The 26067-nt window shown below is 41.7% G+C and overlaps 1 protein-coding gene and 1 pseudogene across 8 annotated transcripts; both read left to right on the top strand.

Annotated features, from left to right (window-relative positions):
• Positions 1-22: 22 nt before the first annotated feature.
• Positions 23-12383, top strand: HNRNPK (heterogeneous nuclear ribonucleoprotein K). Of its 8 annotated transcripts, none has more exons than XM_032392916.1 (17): positions 23-185; positions 2215-2291; positions 2401-2485; positions 2886-2983; positions 3647-3703; positions 5137-5180; positions 6058-6130; positions 6686-6757; positions 7257-7370; positions 7699-7827; positions 8422-8729; positions 8860-8914; positions 9218-9301; positions 9573-9588; positions 9666-9748; positions 10127-10296; positions 11076-12383. In XM_032392916.1, the coding sequence occupies exons 3-17, from the start codon at positions 2428-2430 to the stop codon at positions 11104-11106; spliced, it is 1392 nt and encodes a 463-aa protein (XP_032248807.1). In that variant the 5' UTR covers positions 23-185; positions 2215-2291; positions 2401-2427; the 3' UTR covers positions 11107-12383. The 8 variants fall into 8 exon arrangements, with proteins under 8 accessions (XP_032248807.1, XP_032248801.1, XP_032248804.1 ...); XM_032392910.1 differs by having other exon boundaries at positions 11016-12383; XM_032392911.1 differs by lacking the exon at positions 23-185 and adding an exon at positions 439-543 and having other exon boundaries at positions 11016-12383.
• A 4870-nt stretch (positions 12384-17253) lies between these two features.
• On the top strand, positions 17254-18789 carry LOC116624746 (annotated as a pseudogene).
• The last annotated feature ends 7278 nt before the right edge of the window (positions 18790-26067 follow it).

Raw genomic sequence — 26067 nt, 5'->3', positions numbered from 1 at the left:
CGGGGTAGCCTTCAGTTCTCGCGAGAGGTTTTTCCCCCCTCCCTCCCCTCTGCCGCTAGTGAGTGCGCGAACGAGAAAGGAGGAGGGCGCTCCAGGCGAAAGCACTGCAGACGCCATTATCCTCTGTTTCTCTGCTGCAGCAACATCGACGTCTTGCCTACGTCCCTCTTTCTTGCGGCCTATAGGTAATTGGGGTTTTTGGCGCTAGGGTATTATAGATTCAGGCATGGGTTTGGCCTCCCTAAAGGCTGCGTTGACTTTTTTCAAGCCCGGCTTTTCTCGGGCCCTTAGCGGCCTCACAATCTGAAGGGAGGCGCCGGCGCGAGGCGTGGCGTCGCCGCCTTCGGCGCTTTGATTGACGCGGCCTTGGGCCAATCGCTTTGCCCTCGCGCCACCGCTAAACCCCGGGCAACCAATTGGGCTCGGCGGCGGGGTAGGAGACCGCGGGGAGGCGGGGGAAGGCGGCGGGGGCCTGCGCTCGTTCTCTGTCTAGCTGTGACCGGCTGAGGCGGCGCGGCGGCACAGGGACGGCGGCCTCGCGCGGTGAGGAGCGGGGCTGGACGAACGGCGCGTGGGGGCGAGGGTCAGAGATCCAAGTTTGCCGCTTGAGGGAGGCGTTTGGGGACTGCTTGGTGGTTGGCCGATTCTCGGAGAGGGAACGTTGCCCGGTTTCCCCTCCCCCCACCTCCGCCATTTCCCTGAGCGTATATCCGCAGTCCGCGTTGTGGTGCTAGAGGCTTCGGGTAATTGCGAGGCGTGTGCCTGTAGGATGAGCTGTAGTTTCGTAGTCTTCATAGTCTTCAGAACTAGGCACCTTGTGTAGGAAGCAGAAGCGGCCGGCGGGCGGGACCCGAGGGCAGTGGAGAACGCCGACGCTGTCTTTGTGTGGGTCCCGCCGCACTTGGGCCCTCCCGGCCCGAGCTGGGAGCTTGAGCGGGGGAGATGGAATAGTCGAGGCTGCCTCCGTTGCTTTGTCTCTCCCGCGGTGGGGGGAGGGTGCGGGGGATGAGATCTCGGGACCGCGTGGTGGGTGGGGGAGGGGGGTCCGCGCTCGGCTCCGCCTAGTAGCACGTAGTCGCCATTACGCGGGCCGCCATTTCCTGTCGGGTCTGGGTGAGGAGCGGCGCGGCGCTTCGGCTCTCTCCTTCAGCTTTTTCAACTCCTGTTATTCGGCTGTTGCTGATCCCCGGTACCGTGCGGGGCCTGGCGGGGGGGGCATGTTTGCGTTCGGCTGGTCGCTCCCATATTTAGCGATTTGAGGAATGGTGAGGTGACTGAAGGACCTGAACGGTGAACCGTGGCAACGCTTTCCTTACAAGTAGAGCCCGCCGTCTTTAAGTTCCTTTATCTAAATCTATCATGCCTCAACATTTAGCTGAGTGATGGGCGGTGAGGGTAGCGTTTCAGTTAGTCGGTTATCGACAAACGTTACGGAAGAACGGGAGCCGTGAATGTAGCTCTGGGCTGTCTAGGTATCCGTCTTTTACCTACCAGAGGCCACTTGTCGCCTCTTTCTGCTAGTGAAGGCTGTGAGGGCTGGTGAAAGGCTGTTTGCAGTCCCATCACTCCAGCGTTAAAGGTGTAATTGTTAGGTTATAGACTTTTAAAACCTAACTTAAAATATTCTTGTAGTGGCAGTATTAGCGTTCTAGGGCTTCATTTGCCCTGTTTGAATAATCGGGTATTATTGGCAGTTGGGGTCTGCTCCTGTATGAGGTTTTAAGATTTAATCTTTTCTTCAGTACATTGACCTGATTGTTGGATATAGCTTGAATTTGCCTTCATATTTGTAAACTTTAGAGGTTGCAGAGAATGGCATTTCAAGTCACCAAAGGGAAGAAACCCACACGCAATTTAAAAACCCAATATAACTAATTTTATACATCTATAAATGTGTACCTTTAGGGACAAAATTGAAGGTTCTTGGGCTTATGTATAGGTCTTACAGACCTTTGGTCTTTTCTGTATTGTATAAAACAATTAGTTATGGTGGTGGGACTCCCGTCCAGTGGCCAAAAATTGCGTGGTTTTCTTTTTGCAAAAAATCAGATAGGGTCCTTTGGTTTTTGGTTTTTGGTTTTTCCTAAGGCGATCATTTGAGAGTGTAAGACCCAGTTTTAGAAAGAGCTGTTTAGTTTGTATTCAAATCATTGTTCATTAGTATTCAGTAATAAGCAACCAAAAAGCAAAACTGATTTATGTTGGTTTTTATAGGCTACTGCAGCACTAGGGTGTCAGTTGGTCCCGCCCAGAACACTTCAGTTCTGCTCTGCAAGGATATATTATACCTGGTACGTTCTAGAAGCAGAGTCATTTCTTTGCCTTTTTTTATTATTTAGCGAGACACAAAGCTTATTTTTCCAGTAAACCAAATGTACTAGTCTCTCTATCTTTCAACAGATTGGTGTATCCATTTAATACAAGAAAATGGAAACTGAACAACCAGAGGAAACCTTCCCCAACACCGAAACCAATGGTGAATTTGGTGAGAAGACATTTTAATTTACAATTTTTGGATTTTCCATTTTGTTAATTTCGTTTAGAACTGTTTAGTCTGACATCCTTGTCAGTTTTCTCTTCACTTTTATTTATGAACTACATGTAATTGTTATTTGCATTGGTGATTTTAAAGATAGAAACAGTAAAAATACCTTTTCTTTGCATTTTATAATTTCAATTCTTTGAAGCATTTTGTCACATTGTTTTGTGTTTAGAAAGTATTATTGGAAGGGAACAGGCTTTGACTGAGTTAGCAACAAATCTCCAAACAGAATGGAGCTGCTTTCTCTGACCTACGGGTTGAAATTAAAATGTAATTGAATTAAAGGTACTTTTTCTTGCTGATAACTGGTGCTTTCTTTGAAATCTGAACTGTTAATTTCTAGGTAAACGCCCTGCAGAAGATATGGAAGAGGAACAAGCTTTTAAAAGATCTAGAAACACTGATGAGATGGTTGAATTACGCATTTTGCTTCAGAGCAAGGTATAAATTTTATTCTTGGAAATTTAAAAGTGGTTCTTAACTAGAGTAGAAATTAAAGTAAGTTCTGGTTTGGCCCTCTGGGAAGCATTCTAAGCCTTACAGATTGAAGAAAGTTTTGTGTGGCGCTTTCTAAACAGATCTATAGGCCACGTTATTTTGATAAAACGAAAGCACTTAATAAAATGAGTCATTGCAGGTCAAAGTAGCAGAAAGGGTGTAGGTGATGCTTAAAGCATTGGTGGATTAAAGTTTATACCTTGATTGCATTGTGGGGAAAACACCCTAGTTGGTGGCTTACTTGATTGATGTCACAATGTGAAGGTACCTGATAATGTTTAAATTGTTTCTCAGAAGAAAACTGTAATTAATCAATGCTTAACTTCCATGTTCCGTGTACTTTTTGGCATGGTGAATATTCCAAAGCTGTCTTGATGTTTAGTCCCTAAAGCACAGACTCATTTTTTTTTTTTTTAACCTGATGATTTGAGTTTGTTGCCTCTGATAGATTTTCAGCTCTCTGGCCAAAAAAAGGAGAGATTAGGTTTTTCGGTTTGGGTTTTTTTTTTTTCTTTTTTTTTTTTTTTTGCTACAGTTTAAGAGCATAGGAAGGCATTAACATAAGGAAAAGGAAAAGTAAGCTTCTTGTTTTTTTCTCTCCTCCAGAATGCTGGGGCAGTGATTGGAAAAGGAGGCAAGAATATTAAGGCCCTCCGTACAGACGTAAGTATTAAAGAGTTTAAATACTAAACGAGCAGCTTCAGTTTGTGTGTAGAAATTTAAAGATTTTGCATCATAGAAATCATTTAATAGCCTAGATACAAGCCATTTGTAATAATTGATTACATAGATTATTTCAGTTTGCCATTCCTGATTTAACAAAGCCCAGATTGAGTTTGGGGAGGGGTGGGTCTGTATTAAACCTCTTCACTTTCTGATAACTTTCCACCAAATTATTCACTTCAAGATAACATTTTAATTAGAAAATAACGACAGCGTAAAAACCCTTAATTACACCATTTACTGTGTGTGAATCAATTACAGTATATCAAAACCATTGCAGGTGGCTGATTAAACTCAAATTTTTATTTCCTTTTTTTAATCGTCCATCTGTTTAACAGTTTGCACATGGAGCACAGATTAATTTGAGGTTGCATGATTTAAATATGGGTAAAGAATAGACACTTAATTGGGAAACCATTTGTCAATGCCAAAGATTGTTTGAGTCTTCGTATTTTATAGTGGGTTGACTCTTGTGATTAGACACATTAAATGTTGGTATCACCAGAAGTGAGCATATTTCTAGGACTTGGCTACACCAAAATTCCTAAATTTTTTTCTCATAGTGTACATACTCTTTTAATGTTTCCTTGCTAAAGTTGAGGCAAATAATAACTTTGTGTTGAATACTTATTGACAGTATTTCATTTCTCTCTTGGTCGCAGATCTTTGTATGTTCCTCTTGTAAACTGAACTTGAAATTTTGTTTAAAATTTTACTTGCCTGCTAGGATCTAGGAATGCGTTTTAAACCTCCAGGAAACCAAACCTGATCTTTTTAAGAGTTAGGGTTTTTGGTGGTGTGGGAATTTTTGTTTTGTCTTTTATAAACCTCTCTCCTCTTAATCCAGATGTTCTATATAATTATCTGGGTTATTTCCCCATTTCCTCAAGAATTTCAGTAAACTGAGTCATGACAGGTTTTGTGTCTACCCTCATGAGCCAGCCTGCTACTGAAACATCGTTTGTTTTTTTTAAAAAAAAAAAAATAGTACCATCATTTAAGGTCCTTAAATGTTAAGCCACAGTCAGATATAGAGAAGTCCATTATTGTGTTAGTCTTCAGAACAACTTAAGCTTGTTTCATTAATTGAGAGTATGAGTATAGTTTGTATTAAATTAAAATTTATTGCTTTTCCCCCTTTTCCCTCTCCTTGTTTTTTTGGCCATATATCTCCGTTGCCCATGTACTGGATCGACTTACCCCTGCGTTGCCCACCATGACGTTGGCCCATCCGCCCCTGAACGCCCATGTGAAAACCCTGGTTGGCTATGCCCAAAAATGTGCTCGTTGCCAAACGGGTACCATACTTGACAACTTCTGATTGAATGCCCATGCCCAATGCCAACATCCACGAACGCCAATGACCAATGCAGTACAATGCCAGTGTTTCAGTCCCAGACAGCAGTGGCCCCGAGCGGTATGTCCCAACAGTTTATGCCTCACTGCCTGATTAGAAAGAGAGAAATGTATTTTATTACCTGCCTTTTATATAATTAAATAGTATCCCCTTTAGACGGTGTATTGTTTTTCAAGTTTCTGTCTTATTTTCCCCATTAAGTCTTTTTGTCACTGAACTTTTACCGTGAGTTGCCCACCCAAACGATCCACTAATTTTATTTCGATGGAAGGAGCACAGCTTCAAGTGTTGCATATTTGCTGCATTGTAAATCAAATTGTTACCAAAATAGTCTCTCGCTCTGTCTTTGTGGCCCACCTTGCTTCCCAACATTGCCTGTTCATAATTTTTTCTGATGAAATGCTAACTCTGGTTCACTTTCCTTCACTTCTCATTTGTGTTGTCTTTGTTTTGTCTCGCATTTGTATTTGTTTTCTTGCAGAGCCCATTAGTGATCTAATTTCTAACTGGTATCCATAACCTTACTCCAAATATAATGTTCACCACTTGCATATTCCCCCACTTTTGCCTAAGAGAAGGTGTGCCAGTTTTACCAATGTAACAGCGAGGGTATCCTTAATTAACTTAGTGGTGGCGGGGAACATAAATATTCAACTCTGCTTCAGTTCTGGTCAATTTATTGCCCACTTAATCTGAGCCCTTCCAAGAGCCCATTCTCTCTGTCTCTCTGCAAGTCTCCTAATATTGTTATCATGTCTGTATTGGGCATAAAACAAAATGCATGTGAAAAATCTATAAATAGGCTACTTTAAATGGGGAGATTAAATAATTGTATGTACTTCTCTGTAAAAGTTTGTATGACTACTGATGATGAACACAAAACTCATTTTTCTTTTCCACCTTTTTTGTACTATCTGGTATTTGTGATGTTTGACAGCATATTGAGTATCAGTGCTGATATTGAAACAATTGGAGAAATTCTGAAGAAAATCATCCCTACCTTGGAAGAGGTAGGCTCTTTTTTTGTTTTTAATGTATTTGGCAATTGAGGAGGGATTGTTGAAGTGTTTTACTGGGGCTAAATGGGGGCGGTGGAGAGACAGTGGCTATAACAGTTTGTAGCAGCAACGTCTTATATTACAAAATGTGTATGGTTACTATTCTACATTGTTTTAAAATGTAATCTGAAAAAAAAAATTTTAATGTAGTCTGGCCACTCCAGAGTAAATATGAACTACCTGTGGTCATGCACATGGGTTTAGCATGTATTTCATGGACTGTGGTTATAGGGGAGGTGTTTTTTTTTTTTTTTTTAATTAGAATATTGATTGTGGGACTGTTGGAAAGGACTATGATCTAGTTTAAGGATTTTTTTTTAATTCTATGTAATCATGTATTTATTGGGTATATAGGAGAAGGTTACACATTGATTCTTAAGAATAGATAAGCAATTTTTCTTTAACGTTATAGATGTGAAATATGTTGTAGTAGCTTTACCAATATATGCGACAATAGCCTGATCACACTAGACACTTAACCTATTACTCTTATTTTTCTACTTTCAGGGCCTGCAGTTGCCATCACCCACTGCAACCAGCCAGCTCCCGCTCGAATCTGATGCTGTGGAATGCTTAAATGTATGTCATAGTGCCATTGAACCCCACTGAAGTATGGAGCCTGGCCCATAGGATCAATTTTATTTTTAACATAGCGTACTTTTCCCGTCTCTATAGAAAAAGGCTTAAAAACATGATAAATGAATGGTCTTACAACTCACTGTTGACCCTGCTCCATGCTGCAGTGGGAATTAACTACATTTGCAAAGTGCTTTGCAGTCATTTTTATTATGGTGTTATTTGAATGTTAATAATAATTTTGTGGTAACAGCGACATGCTAAATGGCTGCAGTGTGGGTATGGTGTTGCAGGACCTGAAAATAAAATAGTTTTTTAAGGTGGTGCAGAATGTCCTTTTTGGGCCTGGCTATTGAGGATAATAAGCACATAACTGGTAAAGTTATTGAAATATAAATTCAGGTTGCTCACTGCAACAGTATATTGTCATGCTTATAGCAGATAAGTGTGTATTGGGGATTCCTTGATTTGGGACTAAAATTTTATAATTCTCCCTCTGCAGTACCAGCACTATAAAGGAAGTGACTTTGACTGCGAGTTGAGACTGTTGATTCATCAGAGTCTGGCAGGAGGAATTATTGGGGTCAAAGGTGCTAAAATCAAAGAACTTCGAGAGGTAAAAAGCAGTTGTTTCCTTGTATTACTAGACAATAGTATTTCATATAGAGCTGGGTCATTGGGCTTCTTTCATTCCCCCTTTTGAGTTCTCTCCTTAAATTCCTTACCGCTTATGTTTATCTAGTTCACTTTTAAAATCTAACAGGCCTGGACATGCTAGGACAAGTTCTTTGGCCAATACCATGGCAAAGTCCTAGAGTTACTAACAGGGTTTTTATGGGAGGGGGGTTCCTGGATGTGAATGTAAATTTTTCTGAACCCAAGAAACTTTATTTTCTTTTTCCCCTTCTGATTAACGCTTCCCCTTTTTTGTAAACTTACCACAGAACACACAGACAACAATCAAGCTTTTCCAGGAATGCTGTCCTCATTCCACTGACAGAGTCGTTCTTATTGGAGGAAAACCTGATAGGGTTGTAGAGTGCATCAAGATCATCCTTGATCTTATATCAGAGGTACCTTCGGAATATTTTATTTACATTTAATTCCATGGAACAGATGTTTTATTCTTAGTTTCACAGTATTGAGACAAATGGTTTTTATTTGTCCTTACTCTTCAGCTAATTTTTTAGCTATCACTTCAATTTAAAAATTTGAGGAGGGGGAGAGGTCATTTGATCATTGGTGAGGATTTTTAATAGCCTTTGGTCCTTCGAATGAAGTTTCTATAGTTCCTCTATAGTACCACATTGCATAGCTTCCCAACTGTGCTTCAGTATGAGTTACAGACTTACACAAGATACTGATTGCCTCAGTCCTTGAGATAGTTACTTTGTTCTTTACAGACCCCATTGTGAAATGTATGAATGGGGTTTGTACAAGTCTCTTGAGATGGAACTATAAAAGCAGGCTGCTAAAACTTTGTTCAGGACTCAACAAAAATTCTGCATTTTTTAAAATTCTTCTACTGTTAACCTTTGCCTGCATTCCTTTCCCTGTCACAAGTACCTCCCAGGAGAAATAAAGGACTTGAAACGTTCGGCTTGTTAATCATTTGATATGAAACAAGGCTCTTTTCAGTCTGTAACATTGCTCTATTTTTGTTTTAGTCTCCCATCAAAGGACGTGCACAGCCTTATGATCCCAATTTTTATGATGAAACCTACGATTATGGTGGTTTTACAATGATGTTTGATGACCGCCGTGGACGTCCTGTGGGATTTCCCATGCGGGGAAGAGGTGGTTTTGACAGAATGCCTCCTGGTCGGGGTGGGCGTCCTATGCCTCCATCTAGAAGAGATTATGACGATATGAGCCCTCGTCGGGGACCTCCTCCACCTCCTCCTGGACGAGGTGGCCGGGGTGGTAGCAGAGCTCGGAATCTTCCTCTTCCTCCACCACCACCACCTAGAGGAGGGTAAGTTTCTTCCATCCACACATTGCTAATCTGTAAGAGGCTTCACTCTATGGGTAGATAGGGTAGATTTTTATTTGGTGTGTGTGACATGTAAGCGAACAGATGACAACAACAAGTACTATGCTTGCAGAGATCTAATGGCCTATGACAGAAGAGGAAGACCTGGAGACCGCTACGATGGCATGGTAAGAACTCTTCACTTATCAACGTGTATGAGAGCTTTTAGGGTTCTAAAGTCACATAGTTGACACTTTGTTGAAGATGATTGTTAATTGGAAGCTTGAATGGACTTCTTAGACAACTAGTTAAATCATTTCAGTTGTTAGCTGGAATATTAAGACTTTATTTAGCTATTTTTGTTTCTGGAGAATATGTGATTGCTGCCAATGATACATATTTTAGTGACGCAGGATAGAAATGCGTATAAAAACGGTAGCTCTGTGGCTGGAACAGTGCAGGTTATGTTAATAGTTCTATCTCTGACACAGGTTGGTTTCAGTGCTGATGAAACTTGGGACTCTGCAATAGATACATGGAGCCCATCAGAATGGCAGATGGCTTATGAACCACAGGTTGAGTATCACGGGTGTTTGTATTCATATCAGTAACAATTTAAAATGCTTGCCTACTTGCCAGTAAGTGTTTGTTTTCCCCTTGTGTAATGTTTTTGCTCCTGTGCTATGTACCTGAAGGGTTTCTTCCCCCAAGGATTGTCTTCTGAAACATACTAGGGAGAATATGGGAGGACTTTAGTTTTCTAAACTAAGATTTTAGGAATATTAAAATACCTGAAGAATAGTTTTGAAGGCAAAGTAATTTTTTATTTTTTCTTTCCATTTTTAGGGTGGCTCCGGATATGGTAAGTTTTTTCCTTTGTGAAATCAAAACATTATTTCATGCTTTCTAAATGAACTTAATGCTCATTATTTAAATCAGATTATTCCTATGCAGGGGGTCGTGGCTCATATGGTGATCTTGGTGGACCTATTATTACTACACAAGTAACTATTCCCAAAGATGTAAGTAGTATTCTTTAAATTTTTACGTTCTTGTAATGTTACAAGGAACATTTAATGAATCATTTTCTTTAAATTCCCTGGCTTTAAGGGTCTTAAAGTACTGAATCTTAGGATTAAAATTGTGTTTTACAGACTTCAGCAAGGTGTCTTTCTCTGGTTTGACTTTTTTAAAAGCAGGGTTCTGAGCCCTTGATTTGTTTATTAAAGGAAATGTTGATGCGCAGCATAAATACATTTTAATTCAAACCTTGTTGAGTTGGAGATCTTTAATCCTAGAATGAACTGTGCAGTGTTAATACTTGACGTTCATTGAAAATACCAGTAATATGGTTATTTTTAAAGTATATCATAAACACTTGTTTTTAAAAATCTTTTCAGTTGGCTGGATCTATCATTGGCAAAGGTGGTCAGCGGATTAAACAAATCCGTCATGAGTCAGGAGCTTCGATCAAAATTGACGAGCCTCTAGAAGGGTCTGAAGATCGGATCATTACCATTACGGGAACACAGGACCAGATACAGAATGCACAGTATTTGCTGCAGAACAGGTCAGTTTGGGTTTAGCTTTATGTTAGCATACCCATACTAAAACTTTAAAAAGCTTTTCTTCTCAATTGATTTTTCTTTTAGAAGCCATGGTGTCTCAACCTTTTGGGGACCTAACTTCTAAACATCTTAATAGCTTTGCTTTGATTTTCTTCTGCTTTCTTACTAAAAACGAAGACATTCAATACTAATCTTGCTGGAAGAAGCCTTAACCAAGCATACTTCTCATTTCTCTGGTGAAAACTGCTGCCAAAACCACTTGTTATAAATTATACAGAGCCTGTAGAAAATATAGAAGATTCAGTGGATGTTGGTCTAGTTCTGTGTGGAAGACTAGTGATTTTGTTGTTTTTAGATAACTAAATCGACAACAAATCACAGTCTGCCATATGGCACAGGCCATGCCTCTACAGGACAAATGATTGGTGCTGTAAAATGCAGCATTTCACACCTTACTGGCATTTCTTTGTCTTTTCTACCAAGTATTAACAACTTTTAATTTCATTTTCCTAATTCTGCTCTACTAATGTCTGATTTACTATTAATCATTTTCTTGAATTTTACATTGCTCTAATTTTGTAATTGCTAATGTTTTAATTCTTATTTCTAATTGTAATGGACATGTTTATCATTTTAATTTAGCATTGAAATTGTCTTAATGTTGATTAAGATGTTACGAACAAAAATTCTAATTCGTACTTTTTTTTCTTTTCTTTTATAGTGTGAAGCAGTATGCAGATGTTGAAGGATTCTAATGCAAGATATTTTTTCTTTTTTATAGTGTGAAGCAGTATTCTGGAAAGTTTTTCTAAGACTAGTGAAGAACTGAAGGAGTCCTGCATCTTTTTTTTTTTATCTGCTTCTGTTTAAAAAGCCAACATTCCTCTGCTTCATAGGTGTTCTGCATTTGAGGTGTAGTGAAATCTTTGCTGTTCACCAGATGTAATGTTTTAGTTCCTTAAAACAGGGTGGGGGGGGGAAGGGCGTGCAAAAACTAACATTGAAATTTTGAAACAGCAGCAGAGTGAGTGAATTTTAATTTTTGTTCATTGTTGGTGGTTTAAAAGAAAAAATTCCCCCCATGTAATTATTGTGAACACTTTGCTTTGTGGTCACTGTAACATTTTGGGGGGGTGGGACAGGGAGGAAAAGTAACAATAGTCCATTTGTCCCTGGCATCTATTCAGAGCAGTGTGCAGAATGTAATGCTCTTTTGTAAGAAACGTTTTATGATTTTTAAAATAAATTTAGTGAACCTATTTTGGTGGTCATTTTTTTTTTAAGACAGTCATTTTTCAAATGGCTGGATCCCCAACCCACCCCAAACTAAACACTAAGTTTGATTTTCAGCTCCTCTGTTGGATATAAATAAATGCATTTCTTCTTGGACATAGGCAAAATATCTTGGCTAATTCCATTCTGGTGATTTCTTGATGATTTAAAAGTCTATTGCTTGGGAAGAAATTCCGTCATACACATTTATGCTTATAATAAGCTGGGGATTTTTTTTTTGTTTGCAAATGCTTGCCCCTACTCTGCAACAGTTTTCTATGTTAGTAATTGTGAATGGAGAACCAAGGTGGGGAGCAATACTACAAATTGAGTAATGGTATAAGTATATGCCAGAAGCCTAATGGCAGCAAGTTTTATTAATCAGAATAATACTTGGTTATGGAAGGGACTGATGCTAAATAAATTCTTATTATTTTTTATTAGATAATTTCTCACTTATAGACAAACTGTCAGCCTGCTAGTGTCTATTAGTTAAACTTTGTAAAATATATATATATTCTTGTTTTTTTCCATTGTATGCAAATTGAAGGAAAAAGATGTACCATTTCTCTGTTATATGTTGGATTATGTAGGAAATGTTTGTGAACAATTCAAAAAAACGATGAAAAAAGTTCCTGTGGATGTTTTGTGTAGTATCTTGGCATTTGTATTGATAGTTAAAAGTTCACTTCCAAATAAACAAAACTCCCATAATGCTAGATTTGATGTGTACCCAATTTGAACGAGGGTTGATGACTACCTGTAAAATTTGTTCAAACGTTCCTCTTGTAAGGAAATACAGTAATCTTAAATTACATTTTTTTTTTCGTGTGAAGTGTGTTTCTAGCATAAATCTGGTAGGGGTGGTAAATACAAAATCCCAATCATTAAGCTCCTTATTTGTTAAAGGGGGAGTCTGTCGTGATGAGAGCTGGAATTAATCCAATTCTATACTACTCTCACATTACCTATGAGAAATTTTGGGTTTCTTAGGTTTTTTAAGATAGCTCTAGTTTAATGTTTGAAAATGACCAATAAATGTAACAACTGGGGAGTATGGTTCCTGGCTCACAAGTTCCAAAAATTTCTACCTGTTAACCACCAACTGTCTAGAAAACCTAACAGCTCAATTCTGTGGAAAATACTTAATGCCATTCTGCTTTTTTTTAAGTTTAGGAAAAAGACTTGCATGTAATATAAAGATGAAGTAGGTAGTTTTCTGTAATATACATAAGTAGTGCATGCAAACCTCACTTAAAGGCAGAATTTTGGTGAAACCCCCTTTTTAGTGTTCTCTTGATAAGTGAAATAAATTGTCACAACATCACTTAAAATTTTGAATGATAATTGTGGTATAGTTTCCCAAAAGGAGAAATTAGGCTGCACTGCCACACCCCTTGGGTATTTTAAGTATGGGTGAGCTGGAGTGGTTTAGGGTAGTATAATCTACTTTTGAAATGAGCCTTTCCACTAGAGAAAAAGTGACAATGTTTTAGTTAAACTTAGTCTTACTGGCAGAGAGCATCCCTGGATATAACACTGGCTTTCAGAGCAGTCATTGGTCATTCAAAAATTAGTCATGTAAGAACGTAGATTATTAGTTGGAAGGGTTTTCATTTTTGCCTTTTAACAAGTTCAGACCTTGAACATAACCTAAAAATTAAATAGACTCGAGAATATCTGGCACTGAAGAGTTGGGTGTACCACTTGGGAAGGGAAAGGCCTTTTGTGTTGCCACTATTTGTAAATGGTGTTTGAATATGGGCTGGAAGTTAAGTGGGGAAGTTCTCAGTAAAACATGCTAATGGAACGTTGAACCAATTTTATAAGAAGCAACTAGTACATATGCTGATCTATGGAAGCCTCACATTTTGTTCAGCTTAACTTTGAAAGCTATTACCAGAATGCCAACAGACCTGTTAAAAACCAGGTTGCACCAGTTTTTTTAGGAATGAAGATTTTAAAACCTGTGCTATTCAAATTTGAAGTTTGCCTTTAAAATGAGACTACAGGGGCACCTGAGTGGCTCAGTTGGTTAAGCGTTCAAACTTGGTTTTGGCTCAGCTCATAATCTCTGGGTTGGGAGATAAAGCTCCAGTCAGGCTCTGCACTCAGCACAAAAGCTGCTTCAGATTCTCCCTCCTCTCCCCCTCGTGCTCACTCACCCTCAATACAAAAAATGAGACTACAAAATATTTTTATTGGATGATCCAGTGTTTTACTCCTAGATCTGATAACTGATTCTACTGGAATGCATAGAGACTGGAGAAAAATGATAAGTGTTTAATGCTATCAGTTTTTTGGAAAGGGATTCAATCTTGGTGGCTAAATGTAAATTAAATCATGACTTTACATCTCCCATTTATCACCAAGGGTTGCTCATTGCTGGCAAGTTTCAGGTGAAATGGGCTCAGTTTCTTTATGGAGCCACTGAACTTAGGGAAAGCTTTATCAGTGTTTCTCAAAAAAATATTCGTAGGACCACCTTTAAAATCAGTGGTGCTGGGGGTGCCTGGGTGGCTCAGTCCTTAAGCGTTTGCCTTCAGCTCAGGTCATGATCTTGGGATCAAGCCCCACATTGGGCTCCCTGCTCGGCAGGGAGCCTGCTTCTCCCTCTCCCACTCTCCCTGCTTGTGTTCCCTCTCTCGCTCGCTCTCTGTCAAAAATTTTAAGATTTTGAGACAGCAAGAGAGGGAACACAAGCAGGGGGAGTGGGAGAGAGAGAAGCAGGTTTCTTGCAGAGCAGGGAGCCCAATGCTGGGCTCGATCCCAGGACCCAGGGATCACGACCCAAGCCGAAGGCAGACGCCTAATGGCTGAGCCACCCGGGCACCCCGCAAATAAAGTCTTTAAAAAAAAAATTAGCGGTGCTGGTTAAACATTAAAACATCTGGACCATACCTCAATTTGAATCACAATCTCTAGAAGGAGGTACCAGGAATCTGCTTATTTAACAAACTGCGGAGTTAATAGTGCGTTTTGTTTTTTTAAGATTTTATTTGAGAGAGGCAGGGGGAGGAGCGGAAGGAGAGAGACAAGCAGACTCATTGGTGCAGAGCCCCACACGGCTTGATCTCATGACCCCAAGATTGTGACCTGAGCCAAAATCAAGGGGTGGGTGCTCAACTGACTGAGCTTACCCAGGTGCCCCAAACTCAGTAGTTTAAAAACTAACATAATACAGCAATATGTAGTAAGAAACAAGTATGGGGGCACCTGGGTGGCTCAGTCGGTTGAGAGTCTGCCTTTGGCTCAGGTCCTGGATCCTGGGGTCCTGGGATTGAGCCCCATGTCGGGCTCCCTGCTCAGCGGGAAGTCTGCTTGTCCCTCTCCCTCTGGCCCTCCCCCCTGCCCCTGACTCGTGCGCTCGCTCTCTCTTGAATAAATAAAAAAATCTTAAGTATATTACCATACCTTTTCATTAATTCACCCATACTTAGTTACCCAGGTGTACAGGTACAGTGGTAGACCCTAAGGATGCAGTGGTTAGGAATCGTTCATTTGGAGAGACAATCCAGTAACAATGAGAAAAACCAGTGTTGTGAGATGTGTTTAGGAAAGCAGAAACCAATGTGTGTGTACATACATGTATACACATTCACAATGATACACTGTAGAGTTAAAACCAGGAAAATCCCTGTGCTTTGACCCAAAATTCTGTCCCCTGCTCTTAGATGAAAGTAAAGACAGCTTGTGTACATAGGTAGCCATCATTTGCCCCAACCAGGCCTCAGCACTTAGAGAAGAAATCTGACCTGAGAGAAAAAAGTAATACCTAGAAAATTAAGCACTTTACATTTGTCTATATTTAAAATGGGGAGTTAATCTGAGTCAAGGACATTGGAAAATCTAAGATGCAAATGTTTTATAGGCTTGAGTTCCTGTTTGCCAACAGGGTTGTGGTTAACAGATACACCAGCTATCTTGTGACCTCAAGCCTTAGCCTTCCTAGCCACCTCATTTTCTGTCCAGAACCTGTTCTCCCACTCAATATCTCCACCCATTTCCCCCTGCTCCCCCAAACTCAGACCTGTAACCCCCAGCCCTGTAGTTGTGAGAGAAACAGTATGTCAGCAGAACTTCAAACCTTTTAGAATCGTTTCAGTATTTTACCCTTTTGGTCATCCTATCCCCCTTACCCCTTTTTTCCCTGAAGTCTTCCTGTCTTTAAGGATGGGCTTCATGGAAGGGAAGGGCCAGTTCACCTAGAACAAGATGTCTGGGAGTCTGGGAGGGGGACGTAAAACAGCTGCTTATCAGAGCAAAAGGGGGAGAAGTCATTTTGATAGCGAAGAGAGATTAGGCAGGAACAGAGTAGAATAGAAGGCACCAGCCAGGTCCCTCAGTGACCTCCCTAGGGTTCATCCTGAGTCTGGACAAGTAGAGGATGATTAGTGAGAGCAGGAACTCCAGGTAGGTTAAAAAGGAAGCTAAAGGCAGAGAAGGCTTAAGCCTCACTTCTATTTGGAACGCTGCAAAGTATTCCTATGACCACATGGGCTAGTAAAGCACAGCAGAAATTGAGGCATATCATGTTTTGGCACAGAGGGACACAGATTTTATGCACACACACACACACACACATACACACACACATACACACACACTCCACAGGATTTGCTTTGATTCCTAGATGGCAAAAGAGGGACACCAGTTGAGTGCTAATGGGCTTGCCATGGATGGGGTCACCATGGTGAAGGGGAAGGTTACTGCATAGCAGAGGTTATAAGGTAGATAGCCCAGCAATGCAGTAACCTTGCTGGTCTTGGAAAGGTGGAAGTGAAAGACCTTTTAGAAAAAACAGCCCTAATAAGGGGTCTGACCTTTAACTGAATAATTATTTCCCTTAAATTAGACCATTTAAAACTGGAAAAGACCAACTTGCATTTCACTTGGCAAGTTTATGTGGTTTTTTTCTACCATCACTGGGAATGGGAACTTAGGAGAAAGAGGGATATGGGAATCTGAGAGCCTCTGGAAGTCCCCATAAAAGCAAGAAAGGTGAGGCAAATACAACCAAATCATAAGTTTTAGGTGGAGGTGGCCCCAGTGGGCTTGGGGTCTTCATTTGGTAGATCAGGTAGGTTTTTATCTAGATCATTTCTTCGTATCTGTGTTTCAGATTGGCACCAATTCTGTGTACAGTTCAGACTCCAGAACTCTGTGATCAGGCCCTGCTTCCGTGGCTTCCTTTCACCTGAGAGCCTTGCTCTAGTGAATCTCTTGCACAAGAATCCCTGGCTGGGGCTCTCTTTTAGGGACATGATCTAAGATGGTTGAGCTGCAGCTAGAGCAGAGATTTACATCACCCAGACATCCTTGGCTTAGATTTTGATGCAGTAAGTAATGAGACATACAGTTATCTCCTGAGGAAGGGGTGAAAGTTTTTCATTTTAGAGAGAACAGCTGCATTCTGTTAGGCAGTATGTTTTAAAGTATACGTGTGTGAACAAAATAGCCATAGGGGTGAATTATAATGGACCCTTTTGTTAAACGACACCGCTTCACTTTGCCCTCTTCAATAGTACGCAGCTTTGCTTTTGCAGTTTCTCTCTCGCAGCTGTATGTAGACTTGACAAGATAGAAATCTGGTCCTGGGAGAGTCCTCCTCACACCAAGAGAGGAAGCATTTGCCCCAGGCTTGCCTAACCTGGGAATTTGTCCTGGGAATTTAAATCTTGAGCAGAATGATTGCAGGCAAGTTACAATGATCGCGGTAAGTTTGTGGGTTTTTGTTGTTTGTTTTTTCAGCAGCACTAGTAGAAGAAACCTGTGGGCAGTTTCTAGAACTGCCCAATTGCCATTTAGAAGTCTTGTTCCCAGCCTCTCCTTCTATCCAGAGAGGTTTTTCATAGCTTTTCAAAAAGTTTCTTTGCTTAAGTTAGCCAGTCACTGTCTGGTACAGGCAGCCTTGCTAACTTCAGGGGGGACAACAAAAGTCTGGGTAGCAGCTGCTTGCTCCACCTCAGCGGCCATTGCTGCCAACCAGTGTCACTTGGGCCTTCCCAGTTTGGCCATCTGGGGCATAAATCAGTCATTTTCTGGGGGACTGCGGGCCCTATCTCGAGGCTGCCACTGAACATCCAAGGCAACCAGCAACATGCCTCAAGTTTTCGCTTTTGCCTCCTCTTTCAGACTTGAACAAAATGCCACACCTCACAGAGAAGAGAACTGACTTCTGGAGCAGCTACCACAGCGGCTGGATGATGCCATGTGGAAGGAAAGAGGAGTCAGTTCCGGAGGGGAAAGCTCCGACCAAAGGGTAATTAAAGCAAGGAGAGAGATGTGCCGCCGGGTGAGCAGCCCCCTCCCACCGGCTAGCCCGGCCCGCCACGGACGCCTGGGCAGGCGGTTGGTTTGGCCCAGGCCACCCAGCTGTCTAAAAACGCTTGGTGTTTTTAGAGATACAGAAAGAATTATTAGACTACAATAGGAGTTGGCACTATTGCTCTTGAAATGAGCCACAGGCCGTCAGCTTTTGCTAAGATGATTAACAACACAGAGAATCTTGGAAAGAAATTGTTAGCTGTTCCGGACAACTACAAGGTGACTTTTGTGCACAGAAGTGTGTCAAGGCCAGTCCCCTGCTGTCACTCTTAAACCCAGTTGGCCTGAAAACAAGAAGGTGTGCTACATGCAAGATGACAGGAGCTTAGTTAGCTAAGGCAGCAGGAGCCTAGAAGTTTGGGGATGTGAATATTGTCTACCCTAAACTTGGGAGTTTTGCAAAAATTCCAGATTCAAGCCCCTGGAACCTCAGCCCGGACGCCTCCTATGGGCATTAGTGGGCCAACCAGACCGTGCACGGAGGGGAGTTTGCCTTTATCTGTGATGTCAAGGGAGCCGTGGTGGTTGGCCCTGTGTCCTTCAAAGTCCTATCCAAGCTGGCAGATGTTTCCTAGTTTGGTGTGATTTTTGCTGGTGCTCAGAAGAATGTTGGCTCTGCAGGGATCACATTCGTGATCACTAGTGATGAGCCCCTGGGGTTCGCCCTCAGAGAGTACCCTTCGGTCCTGGAATACAAAGTACAGGCCCCAAACCACTCCTCAGACAACACACCTCTGTGTTTCAGCATCTATGACACGGGCTGGGTCCTGAAGTGGATTAAGAACAAGGCAGTGCAGCCATTGGAGAAGCTCAGCTGCATCAAAGCACAAATGATTTGGGATATTATTGATAATTCTCAAGGATTCTAGGTATATCCAGTGGATCCCAGCATAGAAGCAAGACAAATATTCCCTTCTGCAGTGGCAGCGCCAAAGGACATGATACTTTAGGAAAAAAGATTACTTGCTAAAACTCTTGAACTCTATCTGATCTCCTTGAAAGGGAGTGGGCCTGTGGGAGTCATCCGGCCTCTCTCTATAATGCTGACAGGATAGAAAATGTTTAGAATCTGGCAGCATCCATGAAAAATCTTTGGAGACGCATCAGCTATGAACACATCTCAACCAATATGTATTCTGCCCCTGTGAACAATGTATAAAATTTAAAGTAACTTGAGAATGGCTACAAAAACAACAAATCCGGTATTTTTCTTGAATGAACATTTTATTATAGATTCTTCTTTTTTCAAAGAACAACAGCAAAACATTCACAGCTCTGCAAAGCTGGTGGGACTTAACAGACACCTTAATTCTTTTTTTTTTTTTAAGATTAATTAATTTTTTTTTTAAAGAGAAAAAGAGTGGGGCAGGGAGGGGCAGAAGGGGAGGGAGAGAAAAAAATCTTAAGCAGGCTCCACACCCAGCGCAGAGCCCACGAAGGGCTTGATCCCATGACCCCGAGATCATGACCTGAGCAGAAATCAGGAGTCCGACACTTAACCAACTGAGCCACCAAAGCGCCCCTAAGATTTTATATTTTTAAAGTAATCTCTACACCAAACATGGGGCTGAGGTTCACAACCCCGGGATCAAGAGTCACATGTTCGGGGTACCTGGGTGGCTCAGTTGGTTGGGCGTCTGCCTTCGGCTCAGGTCATGATCCCGGAGCCCTGGGGTAGAGCCCCACATCAGGCTCCCTGCTCAGTGGGGAGCCTCCTTCTCCCTCGACCTCTGCCCCTCCCCCCCCAAAAAAAGAGTCACATGTTCTGAGCCAACCAGGCACCCCAACAGACACCTTAATTCTGACTTGAACTGGAAACATTTAAAAAAAATCTTCCTTTTGCTTTTATAACAAATCTAGCTTACATTGTCTTTCCTTTTTTTTAATGTTGTCTTTGGTGCTACTTTTTCTAGCTAGATCTCAGTATTCAAACTTGTCTGTGGACTTAATTATGCAAATTGTAGCTAATTGCTTCTGGAGACACACAAACACACAGCATGGAGGGTGAATGGGGTCCTCTGGGTGCTGAATCTTGATCCTTTCCAAAATGACAGCAGTGGAGTCTCCTGGGTTCTGCACCTGTTAATTCAGGTCCACACTGCCTGTGTGGTGAGTGTTTAGGGGTTCCAGGCTAAAGGGCAAACTGGGGATCTTTCTTTATCCTGTTATTTTCATAAAGAGATATAAGTGACATACTATGTGTTTATATAGCAAGGTCTGTTTTTAATACCAAATAGTTTATATCTTTATGCATTTATATTTCTAGTAATACAGTTCTCAGAATCCTTGACTTTGTGCATTATAACATTACATTAGCAACAGTTGTGGTCCCCATCCCACCCTCCACCCCACCTTTTAAGCTGCTTAACAAAAAAGATACAGTTCTCTGATTCACTTTTGCTTTCCTTCCAATGGGTAGAAGAGAGAAGGCTGTATGTTTGGTTCTTTATTTTTTAATTAAGCCATTGAAATAAAATTCTCTGTCAAACTTCCTTATCCTTTGTTGATTTGACGGTTCTCTTTATAGTGTTTGACCAGAATGATACTATGAGTTCTGGAAGATCTTTGCTGAAGATTCTTTTCCCCTACTGTTTATCCACTGTCAGTGTTTTATGTTGAGTATGTGAAGGACATTAAAATCCTAAAATATCTAAAAAGAAAGAGACAGAGACAGAAAGAGAAAGGAGAATTTCCTCTCAAACTGCTCTGAGGCAGTTTCTCCATATAGTCTGTCCAGTGTAATGGAACTGTGACAACACTCCTACACTGTGACTAGCTGTGTCTCTTTGAGGCTCACCACGAAGCAGCAGCTAACACAGTATCATGTCCCCTTGTATTACTTTCCATCTGAACCTTTTTTCCTTTCCTTCACTGTTGATGTCCTCAGAAGGCACCTCATAGATAAAACATCAGCACTTAATCTCTGCCTCAGATAAATCCCTGCCCCTTTTCAAAAGAAATATTCCTTTGTATCTGTTTACTTTTTGTACTTTTTAAAAAATATTTTTAAAATTTATTTGATAGAGAGAGCACAAGTAGGCAGAGGGAGAGGGAGAAGCAGGCGATGTGGGGGATGCGGAACTCAACCCCAGGACCCTGGGATCATGACTTGATCCGAAGGCAGATGCTTAACCAACTGAGCCACCCAGGCACCCCTGTAGGTTTTTTTTAAGATTTTATTTTTAGGGGCGCCTGGGTGGCTCAGTCGTTAAGCGTCTGCCTTCGGCTCAGGTCATGATCCCAGCGTCCTGGGATGAAGCCCCGCATCAGGCTCCTTGCTCTGCGGGAAGCCTGCTTCTCCCTCTCCCACTCCCCCTGCTTGTGTTCCCTCTCTCACTGTATCTATCTCTGTCAAATGAATAAATAAAATCTTAAAAAAAAAAAAGATTTTATTTTTAAAGTAATCTCTACACCCAATGTGGAGCTTGAACTCACAACCCTGAGATCAAGAGTCAAGTGCTCTACTGACTGAGCCAGTCAGGCACCCCTGTACTTTTTTTAAAAGCAGGTTTTTACATTTATGATTGTTGTGTCCCCCTCACTTTTTGCACTACAGTCTAGCTGAGTGATCTATTGCCAACTGGCACCAATTCTCCAAATCAAAGTGCGCAAGGGAAGTACACTTGTGTGATCCTCTTTAATAGAAGATACACCGGGCAATCTGTCTACTTCTCTTTCCCAGAAGTTCAATAACTGGAAGGCCTGCTGCCCCTCTTCTACATAGTTGAATTTCAGTTCTGGAAATTTCTTCAGCCTGTTTGTGCAACAACCCCTTGCTTGATAATTTCCAGGACCCATTCCACTAACAGCTCAGCTTCAGCTTCTAGCAACCTTGAGCGAAAGAAGGTGGTTACCAGATCAGTATTTTGCATTATATCCTGAAGTGGTGAGGTCAAGATTGTTCAAAGAGATCTCATTTGTAAAGCAGTGCATGCACCAAGTTTGGATTGTGGGGAAGAGAATCTGTCAGGCAGGAACTGATGATTTTCAACATCGTTCAAATCACCTCTTCAATGACATTTACTTAAATGCATAACCTATAAAGGAACATTAATGGAACTCAGAAAACCTCTCAAGGACTGTGTAGTTCGTTCCACAACTCTGTTGTGTTTTTTATTTTTATTTTTATTTTTTTTTTAAAGATTTTATTTATTTATTTGACAGAGAGAGACACAGCGAGAGAGAGAGCACAAGCAGGGGGAGTGGGAGAGGGAGAAGCAGGCTTCCCGCCGAGCAGGGAGCCCGCTGCGGGGCTCGATCCCAGGACCCTGGGATCATGACCTGAGCTGAAGGCAGACGCTTAACGACTGAGCCACCCAGGCGCCCCTGTTGTGTTTTTTAGATAGCAAGGAAAACAAGCAGATTACTGGTTTATTATAAAAGGATATAACTCAGGAACCAACCAGATAGAGAGATGTATAGGGCAAGTTACCTGGGAAGGGGCACGGAGCTTCCATGCTCTCTGAGCATGTCATTCTCCCCAAATCTCTAAGGGTTCATCAAACTGGAAGCTCTGCACTGTTTTTTATGATGTAATTTAGTTCTTTCTCCTAAGTAGGAAATATTAATTTCACTAGTTAAAGGCAAACTATGGTTCAAAAATTCTAATTGATTTTGAACTGTAGTAATGTTGATGCTATATAATGGAGATAATATATTTATTCCGTTATAACTAAATATTTTAAAACAGAAATTATTTAAGAGCCAGAGTCTTCACCACAAAGGGTCCATTCTGTCCCTAAGCCAAGACCTGTAGATGGAACATTTTACACACAATAAGAAGAGAGTAGGAAGAGAAGAGCTTCCAATGGTACTAAGAAAACCAGGATAATATAATGGCCCAAAAGTGAAGAGTGAATTTCAAGGAAGTAGTCAATTTTAAATGCTATAAATGGATAAATCAAGGAGAAAAGGAACAGAGGAAAATTACTACACAATAGCGAACCGTATCTCTTTTCTGCTAAGACTTCTTGGGGCTTTAGTCTATTGATCACTTTAGGAGAGTCCAGGGGGAAATGAAAATAGTTGAGATGTCCTATCTTCAAAAATCCATTTCACTTCTCTGCTTTCCTCCTTCCGCATATATGAAGAATGACAGCCTCCTCTCTAGCAATGTCTACTGTCCATCCATTGCTCTTGCCAACTTTTGCAACTTTTCCTCAACAATACCTCTTAACCCACTATTTCTTTAAGTTTCTGCCATAGCCTATCATGACAGAAAATAGCAGATGTAGCAGTGATCGTTGCCAATGCTTGACATTTAATTTAGCTATTCAGAATGATGGCTTTCTTGATGACTGGAATAATCTACTGTGGATACTGTGTAGGAGGGGGAAAGGTGATAGGGACACACCATTTATCATGCCTCCTCCCTTTGTTAACCCTGAAAATACAAGTTTAGGGACTATTTAGAGGTCATCTTGATCTTCTCTTCAAAAGCCTATGCCTGCAGGGTAGAGCTTCCGGCAAAGATTTTCAAAAGAAAAAAACTCAGCAGGCATGTTCCTTTGGCTCTTTGCCCCTTTTATTTTCATCTTTCTTTCTGCGCACACAATGCCCATAAGGGTAGAGTCATCCTACAACCATAAAGACAAAAGTCATATACTAGGTATCCCTAGTGACACAGAAAGCAAGGAGCCTAGTTCCTTGCTGACATTCTCAAACAGGTACATCTGCTATGGGTTTATTATATGAGAAAAACAACCCCCTTTGTATTTAGTCACTATAATCTAGTTTTCTGTTGCTTAAAGTATACTACTACCCATTTGACTGTCTGCCTTCCTCACTAATCATAAGATGTCAGAGACCATGTCTGTATCTGCCACCTGTGCAAGATAGGAAACTTTCATAGCAAGTTACAGAAAACCCAACTCAAAATTGCTTTAAACTTTAAGGAAGTTTACTAACTCACATAATGAGATCCAAAAGTGGGACAGACTTAAGAGCTGACATAATCCCATTATTCCAGCTCCATTTCTCGACTATTCTTTTGGCCTCCCCCATGTGTTGACCTCATACACAGGTTGCCATCAAAAGGATGGTAACAATTTCACACCTCATCTCCAAGCTCAATCATGTCCAGAGGGAGCGTGAATCTCTTCTGGAAGTTCTCCTGGAAAAGCTTTTCTGGAAGCATCCTACAAACCTATCTTTGCAATTCACTGAGGTGAACTAGGGAACATACATGATCCTTACCCAGTCCCTTGCAAGAGGGTGATATTACCCTTAGACCGGTCCAGACCACTCTTGGAGATCAGGATGCTGAGCTACACCAGTTGTGGGTAAGAGGGATTCCTGAACAACATCAGGATTCTGTCGGGAAGGAAGAAGGAGGGAAAGAATATTGAGTAGGTAAAGAACTCCCTTTTTGTATTCCTAACAGCTTGTACACATATTTAAAAAATAAACCCAACTACCACGCAAAATTTATGCTTTATCTCGACAATAAGTTGAGAGAAGGAAGCTTATTTTCTTATTTATACTACTCCTAGTGTCTAACTCAGTATCCTGAACATAGTAGGAATCTAAGTTGTTGGTTTTTCATTTGTCAATAAGTCTCGGTGAGAGAAAATGGCCTAAATTATATAACCTCCTGAATTCTTTTGTAGATTGCCAGATTTTCTTGCTAATCAATTTTTTTAAAGATTTTATTTATTTGAGAGGACAGCGAGCACGAGCGGGGTGGGGGGACACGGTGCAGAAGAGCAGAGGGCAAGGGGAAAGCAGACTTCCTGCTGAGCAGGGAGCCCCATGGGGGCTCGAGATCCCAGGACCCCGAGATCATGACCTGAGCCAAAGGCAGATGCTTAACTGACTGAGTCACCTAGGCGCCCCTTTTGCTAATCAATTTGACTCCAAAAACTTAGAGCTGCTGGGGTAGACAGAAAAATCCCAAGTCAACAGATTTACATTTATTCAACAACGCATTAATGTGACTTCTTCTGTAAAAGCAAATCATAATGAAATCCTTAAAAGTTTCTTTTTCTTACCAAAATGAAGAAACTGGAGAGATGAAGATGTTCTGCTTCTCTGGGGGCACAGTTGTCAAACTTAAAAATTCTAAATCCTACAAAAATTCTCTAATTCCAAGATTCTTTACTGTCAATAACTAGAGATGACTACTGTTATTTTTAATAGTTGATTTTCAAAAAGGCACGAATATTTCATATTATCCATGGAGATTTAAGTCTGAAGGAGAGCACAAATACATTACCTCTGTACTAAAATTTCATCAATAGGCAAATTTGGATCATCACTAATTGACTAGGGTACCTCTCCTCATCCCATTAAAAAATATTTTTTAAAAAAGTTTGGGGCTGTAAGGTGATACTTATTTCCTCTAATAATGTCTCCTCATTAGGGCCACTAATATAGTCACTACTTGGCCAGAATGGTTGGCATTGGTGGTTTGGTTCATAGAAAGTGCCCCAGACTTGAGGGTTTGAATCCCAACCCAGGCCACTGCTGTGACCAGGGTCTAACCGCTGAACCATACAGCTTCTCTTGCAAAACGAGGAGTACAACCGCCGCTGTTGCCACGGCCAGGACAATAGCGATTCAGTACGAAAGCACAATTCCAGGCACACAATGTTAATTTTAACAATACATTGGTTTCCTCATCCATTTCTCCAAACGTCTCAGCTAATCTTAAACGTCCATACGGCCTCCGAATGCGCCAGTAATTTAGCACAAGAGGCCTGCCTGGGAGATGGGGTTGTGGGGGACCCGCCATTCCGTGTCACAGCCTGGGGGCGATTTAGCCCCCCGCACCCCACCCTCCACCCCCCCGCAGTGGAATGGGCGCCGCCAGGCTCGTCGCGGCCCAGGAACCCGGATGCGGAGCGTCGCCAAGGGCTGCTTGCCCACATTTCGCCCACTGGGTAGAGGGGAGGGGCGGGAGCCGAGGGAGAGCAACGCCGTACATCGCGTGCAGTCATCGCGACTCGGGCCACGGCGGCGAGCCGCAGTACCACGTGCCCAAAGGGAGGGTGGAAACGTGCACAAAATGGCAGAGCCGCACGCCTGGGCGGGAGGGAGCGCAACTGCGGACCGGCGGGTGCCGGACCCTCCGGCCAGTTTCCGAACCTTCGGAACCGGAAACGGGTCCCAGGCGCGCGCCCGGGCGAGAGTGGGCGGGGCCGCCCTCCCGGAAGTGCCTCCGGTCCAGGCCGGGC

Source organism: Phoca vitulina, unplaced genomic scaffold, assembly GCF_004348235.1.
Source record: "Phoca vitulina isolate PV1807 unplaced genomic scaffold, GSC_HSeal_1.0 scaffold70, whole genome shotgun sequence".
Lineage (NCBI taxonomy): Eukaryota > Metazoa > Chordata > Mammalia > Carnivora > Phocidae > Phoca > Phoca vitulina.
Note: the sequence above shows the minus strand (reverse complement) of the source record. Positions and strands in the feature narration are given on the sequence as shown.